This window comes from Sinocyclocheilus rhinocerous, unplaced genomic scaffold (assembly GCF_001515625.1).
Source record: "Sinocyclocheilus rhinocerous isolate Xijiao unplaced genomic scaffold, SAMN03320098_v1.1 scaffold382, whole genome shotgun sequence".
Classification (NCBI taxonomy): Eukaryota; Metazoa; Chordata; class Actinopteri; order Cypriniformes; family Cyprinidae; genus Sinocyclocheilus; species Sinocyclocheilus rhinocerous.
In genome coordinates, this window is record NW_015642829.1 from 680,130 (window position 1) to 687,919 (window position 7,790).

At 36.1% G+C, this 7,790-nt stretch overlaps 1 protein-coding gene across 5 annotated transcripts in view; it reads left to right on the forward strand.

Moving 5' to 3' along the window:
- dcun1d2a (DCN1, defective in cullin neddylation 1, domain containing 2a) overlaps nt 1–7,790 on the forward strand; it is a 14,400-nt gene that overhangs the window by 2,225 nt on the left and 4,385 nt on the right. The window contains exons 1-2 of one of the 5 annotated variants that reach the window (XM_016573991.1): nt 5,380–5,458; nt 6,713–6,929. In XM_016573991.1, the coding sequence (XP_016429477.1) occupies nt 5,456–5,458; nt 6,713–6,929 (220 nt within the window). In that variant the 5' untranslated portion in view covers nt 5,380–5,455. The other 4 variants (XM_016573994.1, XM_016573992.1, XM_016573996.1 and 1 more) reach the window with 4 other exon arrangements.

Genomic DNA, 7,790 nt, shown 5'->3' on the forward strand with positions numbered 1-7,790 from the left:
ACTACACAGGCATTAGTAATCAAACACTTCTTCTTCTTCTTCTTTTAATTTTATTGGCGGTTGGCAAACCAAGTAATCAAACACATAGAGCATGGTAACAGACCAAGCACGGACGGCAAGACGGATAGTGTACAGTCAGCAGATTATTTTGCAAAATAAACCTCTGCAGGGTGATAAAGACTAAACTGCATAATTTTCCCGCTCATCATGCGGCCACTTGCCTGATAAGTAAATAATTGACCGCAAAATATTAATTTGACATAGGCTATTTTAATGACCTCAACATGACTTGCAGCACCCGCTTAAGTTATCAGTTGTGGTTGTATCATAACAGACCACTAGATGGTGCGATTGAAGAATCAGAGTTGTATTGCAGTAAGCCATGTAGAAATATAAATGAACGATGCATGGTTCTGCTCTAAGCATGTAAGTTACAAGTTTGTGAAAGGACTTCCAGTGCCAGGTAAACGTAAAGCAGATTATGAATATGCTTAAGATTCACAAATACCAAAACAACGTGTCTACACCAGACGCAATAGAGCCCAGTGATGTTCTAATAGCGACAAGACAAATCCATGACAGTAAACTGATGCCGCGTTTTATTTCTGACGAACGCCAGCGCTCTGACACAAAGGACCATTTCAAATATTCATAAGAGAATCGTTAAAAAATAGTTTCCTCAAAAATATTAAGCAGCACAAACGTTTACAATATTGATAATAATCAGAAATGATTACTGAGCAGCAAAGCATATTAGAATGATTTCTGAAGGATCATGTGACACTGAAGACTGGAGTAATGATGCTGAAAATTCAGCTTTGATCACAGGAATACAGTAGCCTATACGTTAAAACATTCAAATAGATCATTTAAATTGACAATATTTCACAATATTACAGTGTTTACTGTATTTTTAATAAATAAATGTAGCCTTGGTGAGCATAAGAGACTTTCCCAAAAGGGGGAAATATATATAATTAAAAATATATATAGCAAAATATTTTTCTCTACAAAAGGGGGGCCCAGCAGAAAACATTTGGGAACCACTGGCCAACTCAAACACACAATATTTAATTTAATTTAATTAATACAGGCCTACCTCATTTTGCACTTTTTGAGAAAAACAATGACACAATAAAAAAAAAGACTTTTCAGGTCTATGTCCAATCCCTCACTATAGCATATATTGAGATCTGGTGACTAGAGGCAATTTGAGTATAGTGAACTCATTGTCATGTTCAAGAAACCGGTTTGAGATGATTTGAGCTTTGTAACATGGCGCAAACTGAAAGTAGCCATCACAAGATGGGTACACTGTGGTCATAAAGGGATGGACACAGTCAGCAACAATACTCGGTAAGGCTGTGGTGTAAAGCCCACCAGTTTATAGTTGTCATTTTCCTTTTGTAAGTATTTTTCTAGATGTTATCCATGCTTTATTTCTCAACGACATGCAAGCAAACAACCAAATAAAGGATTTCAAGGGGGAAAAAAAATTAAATGCATAATTTTCTTTCAGGTATACCTTTTTTATTATATATATTATATTTTCTTCATTCTATTTATTTTTATTTATTTATTTTCATTTAACATTTTATACACAATACCCTGTTGGGGAAACTTAATGGCTGCACTTTGTTTTGCACTATGTTCCACCACTTTCAGACAAATGGATTTGTTGTGTTTTCATATTCAAGAGATTATAAGCTAGATGCAACTTTTTTGGGGTTTGCATCGAATGTTCTTCGACTTCTATGCATAATACATTTCTTTATGAATAAAGATTGATCTGTTGAAAGCAGTTATTTTGAGTTTGATGCCAAATGCTCTCCTCCTATTCAAATTTCACATTCAAAGGGTGCATACAACATATTTGCCCACCGGCAATAGTTGCTGCACATTCAAAAACAATTTAAAAAAAAAAAAAAAAAAAACGGGCAAAATAAATGCAGAACATGTTCACATAGGAAACTATTAATATGACTATATGCATGAAACCATTCAGAAAAATGTGGGCACAAATGGGTTAAACGATGTTCAGTTGGTACTAAATTAATTTTAAAATTTTATTCAGAGGGCCAAATTTGTTGTAATATGGCCAAAAAGTAAGATGAAATTAATATATCTTGTGTAAATCGATGAGTTTCACTTGATCAATTGTCCCTAATATGTCTTAGTAAAATTTTATTTAAATGCTTAGTTTTATGATCAAAGCTCTATAGTTTTAATTGTGGTGGGCAAATAATGCAATGCAATACAATGATGATTGAGAAATGTGCAAATAAATGTTCCTCAAAAGCCTGTTGTATCATACTTGACATACATTTGAACGAGATTTCTAAAAATATGCATGCAAGTAAACCTAAGGTTTTTTTAGTCCAGTAAAGTTATTTTTATGCTAACTTTATAAAAAAAGATATTTCACTCAAGATTTCACAGCAAAAGACACCTGTGCCACAACCTGAAGGTACACATTTTTACAATTATACTAAAAGAGTACTTAGGGGTAGACTGGGTACAGTTGGTACACTTTTTGCTTTTTCCGTTACCACACCATAGGGACTGAAAAGAAGGGATTTTTCATATGACATTTCCTTTACTTGTCTACTAAAATATTAATAATTATTAACATCCATAAGTAGGTCATATTTGCCACAATTAGCTCATAAACACAAGAAGCTTTTTTGTTCCAACTGTACCCATGTCGGGTACAGTTGGAACAGAACCCGAGTACAGTTGAGACACCCATCCGTAATACTGTAAAAATGCTTCACCAAGTCATTGCAAATGTAAAATACCTTTAAAAATGAGAATTCAACAGTTTTTATTTCCATTCAGTATTTTATTTGATTATTTTAGTTAAAAGTAGTTCATTTGTAAAACATTGTACGGTAATGGCAAACAGCGATACAATATTTAATTTCAGTTCATCATTTTAATAGTAACAGTTGAAAAGTTGAGTAACAGTAAAAAACATTGAACAATTGCAAACAGCAATAATAAAACAGATCAAATGCAAACAATAACCTAATAAACACAATAACAATAAACATAATAAATAAAACATAATAACAATAGCCTAATAAACCATAAAAACAAAACAAAGGTCATTCAGTCACCTAGGCTATAGACCTACACTCACTCAGTCACCTCTGTCACTTACAGTGGTGGCAAATGTCGTTTTGGCCTCTGTATCTGCAGATCTAACCACCTAGAAAGGGTGTATCAACTGTACCCATTATACCACCTTGCATATTTTACAACATGTCCTAATCCTTCATGTTAGAAAATATGTCAATAAGAAGTAGGCAGTTTAAATATCACAAACATCAAATGTTGTTTTAATTTGCTTTGTACATTGTCTGAATGTGACTATTAACTTGTGATCTTACATCGTGCAACTAAACTGCATGTGCTGCAATAGGATTCTAGTGCGGGTACATTTGATACATTGTGTCTCAACTGTACCCCGCTGACCACCCGGGGCCGGCTCCAGGCATGGGAAGGGGTGGGCTGAGCCCACCCAAATGACTGTCTTGCCCACCCAGTCAGAATTAGATAAAGATTTCGTAAATTTTTTGTGCAGCGATTAAAACCAATCTGAAGCGGACTGTATTTTGAGAAGTTTAAGATATAGCTGGATACTGCCCCAACAATCATAAAATAACACCAGAAAATTGCAGCATTTTTCTTTTATTAGCTGAAAGAAAGGCACGCTGAATTCACGCGGAGGCTTCAGTCTGTTGCAGAAAAGCAGAGACCGACAACGAGTGAAAACGGGCAGAAATATTTGCGCACTATCACGGGGAGTTTGCGAGTTAACGAGGATTTTAATACATGAGTATGTATCATAGCCTACCACTGAAATTACCTGAGCAGTTTTAATGTTCTAAAAAAAAAACGCTCATTTAACGTGCATTCATTGCATAGACGGGCAAGATAAGCGTTTAAAATGCATGTAGGCTGCAGTTCAGTTGAAAGCTTACCTCCTTTAACTTGCTGTAAATGCTGAATGTAAGAATGAAAACTGAAAGTAAACAACACTGAAATTAGAGCTTGTGCGATGGAAGTTGCATTTGTTACTATAGCAACAGTTGGCTCGACTGTAATATCCAGTGATGCAAACTATTCGCCTTTTTTTTTCCAAATTCCGCTTGCGAGTTAACGAGGATTTTAATACATGAGTATGTATCATAGCCTACCACTGAAATTACCTGAGCAGTTTTAATGTTCTAAAAAAAAAACGCTCATTTAACGTGCATTCATTGCATAGACGGGCAAGATAAGCGTTTAAAATGCATGTAGGCTGCAGTTCAGTTGAAAGCTTACCTCCTTTAACTTGCTGTCAGTCCTGAATGTAAGGATGAAAACTGAAAGTAAACAACGCTTAAATTAGAGATTGTGCGATGAAAGTTGCGTTCGTCGACTGTAATATCCAGTGGTGCAAACTATTCGACTTTTTTTTTTTTTTTTTTTTTTTGACAATAGCATTTTTTTCTGTTTTGCGTTTTCACCATATCAGAAATACAACTAAAATTTAATGGGTGCATATTTTAAAATAAAAATCTTATTTGCAGTTCAGATTGATTATTTTACAAAAAAAAATCTTATTTTTGTTCTTGACTGTTTTTTCTCTTTTTTTAATGTATTCCCCTAAATCCATTTAAATCCTTTATTTATTTAGTTCCTTTACCATTACCGTAGTGGTCTGGTCTTTATATTCTCCTCAAAACAATGGTCCCCCCAATATTCTAGACATGATTATGACCTTGTTTGGTATAAATAAAAAAGTTAGTTGAAAAGAATCACCAGTGTAGAAACAATGATCCAGAGAAAGAGAACAGAATTTTTTTACTATTCAACAATGGAAAAAAAGTTTATTTTGTTTTGAAAATGCATGATATTCTAGGCTGCCCATGAAAGCTTTTTTCAGTGTACATATAATAGGCTATAGTTAATATAGCAATATCTACAGTATAAATATCTAGACATTTTCCCCTTGCAATCTCACCCATTTAGAGGGGCGAAGGCATCTGGTAGAAACTAGCTTTCTAAATATTTCTAATAAAAAATACGACAGAATCTCAAATTAATGCATGAATCCTTTGTGAACAGATACATAACAGATATGAACCGTCTGACCGAATCGATTTACTAAAACGAATCAGACTTTCCGTTACAGATGAATGAGTGAATAATTTCAGCTGAATGAAGTAGTTTACTACTTTTAATTGGTTACTACTCATGTCTGGTAGACAGATTGTAATTATACACAGTCACAGTCTTATATTCTCCGAACTACTGAACGCACGTCTACGAACTACAACTCCCAACACGTAACCGTTTCACCGCGCAGACTCGCTGGTGTTCTAGCGCATTCCCTTGATGCCTACACGCATGCGCAGTTGTACATGGGAGCATTGGGTATCAATTTGGTCAAACAGCGGGTGATAAAATGGTAGGTGACATAGAAATAAAAAATATTGCTGACGTTTTCTGCTTCTGTTTTCGACGAAGAAGCTCTGGCAAACGTAGATATTCCGCGTCTTGTACGAGTTGTTGTCTGCGCGTGTCGCATCGAGAATGATCATAATTTGTGTGTATGTTTTGTATTGGCAGGAAGGTCAGTTGTTGATATTTAGGGAGTTCAGCATGTAACGTCACCTTTCCGCTTATGTGTCCTGGAATCATGTCCTATGTAATGCATAATTAATCTGAGAATTAATATTATTCTGTGCTTTAGCCAAGCATGCACGCTGTTAACACTGTTCTGTTTTGGATTTTAGAGACCCTCCAAGCCCTATTTCAATACATCAAATTCTGACTTAACATCGAACAATCAGGTTATACGTCATGACTTTTCCAAAATGCAAAAGATCTGATTCGAAACAAGCTTTCAACTTGATGTTGTGATGAAATAGTTTTTAAAAAACAAAGCATATTTCTGTTATGGTGTCATTTGAGACCATAGTTTAAAACCTGACTGATAAAATGCAATGACATCACTGATGTTTTTAAATGTTTACAATGATTTTGCTCATACAAAATAGGGGTCTCTGGGACCCCAAACAACCAGGCAGTCAATGTCAGCAGAACCGGAGGGTTAAGTGACATCCATACCCAGCCATGAAATGTCAAACATCAGTCTTTTAGCCCTGCTCTTTCAACCCAGCCCCTAATAGTAGCCTGGTTATTTTCCAGATTGTAATACCCTCTAAACATGTCTTGAGTGGGCTATCAAACTTTTTGCACATTGTGTTCTGGTTCTATGTCTTGGGATGGCGTGGTCAGAATGGTTATTTTGAACTCGTTTTAAGAACTAGAGTAAAAACAGCTTACTGTGCATCGATGGAAATAACTGTCGGGTAACCCGGTTGTTTTGCACTGGCCGCCCTGAGCTTGCCATCTCATATTACATGCCAAGCGCAAGTGGCCTGTCAGTGCTGTCACAGGTCCTCACATGCTTGGTGCTTCAGTCGAACTTGCTACAACCGGTAGAATGTCCTTTTATATTGCCACATAGGTCAGGATGTTTGGTCAGTGCTTTGTTTATGGTTGTTCCAGTTATCAGCTTTAGTCTCATGCCTGAATGTGTGCAATTTTCTCTCTCTTTATGTTCGTTTGTGTCTCTTTCTGTTTGTACACACTGCTGAGTGTAGTCCTCCGTCTGTCTGAGTTCATGTCTGAGGGCATATCTTTTGTGTCCACACAGCATAAACTAAAATCCTCCCAAAAGGACAAGGTACGGCAGTTCATGTCCTTTACTCAAGCCGGGGAGAAGACCGCCGTATACTGCCTCACTCAAAATGATTGGAAACTAGAGGTGGCCACCGACAACTACTTTCAGAACCCAGATTTGTACCACAAGGAATCCATGAAAAGCTCAGTGGACCGAAAAAAGCTGGAGCAGCTTTACAATCGATATAAAGGTGAGTTTCAATTTAAATCTGATGTTGATTATGCCTGCTGTCCTGTGCCTAGGAGCACCACTGCATGCTTAAAGGTACTCTTAGTAATTTGTTTCCCATTAACAAAGTCTTACTGATAAATTGATACAATTGAATTTTTTTTCCTATTACTTAAGAAATATGATTCAAATGTAAAGCTATTTTACTTTTCTATACAGAGTGGCTTGCACTCTCATGTGGGCTGTCATTTTGAGATCACACAACCAGCTGTGCCATGCAGTTCCACTGAGCTACTAAGAATAAAAACAACAAGTTTACTTTATATAGTTGTTATCCAGCTCTCAAGGTGCTTAAAGTTGGCATGAAATGGAAATACATCCTAATTCTTCCATGTATGCTTCAAATTTTTTTTTTTAAATGTTTTGACTTTGTAATGTTTAATCATCTTCCGGTGAGACTACATACTTTCTCTCTGGTGACTATTGGCAGACTTCTCAAATCATTTCATTCATATAAACCACGCCCTTTTCTCATAAGCTCACATTCAGTTCTTCACCTATCCAAGCAAAAGCTGATGGATTCAACCAAGTCCCCGCACTACTTTTTTTTTTCTTTTACCATAATGCATTTCATTCAAATGTAAGTCATAATACTGAAGAATTATTTTGTATTTACTTTGATACATTACGATTAGGGCTGTGCAATTAATCGCATGCGATTGTCATGCGCATCTCGTCAGTAAAGCCGGTTCCGTGATTAGTAGTAAATCTCCATCACCTGCTTTCAGATGGAGCGGCATTTACTACACAGAGCCGTAGTTCACTGACAATTAGGCAATATCGCGTTCATAATCGCAGATGAATCGCATTCGATTATGAATGC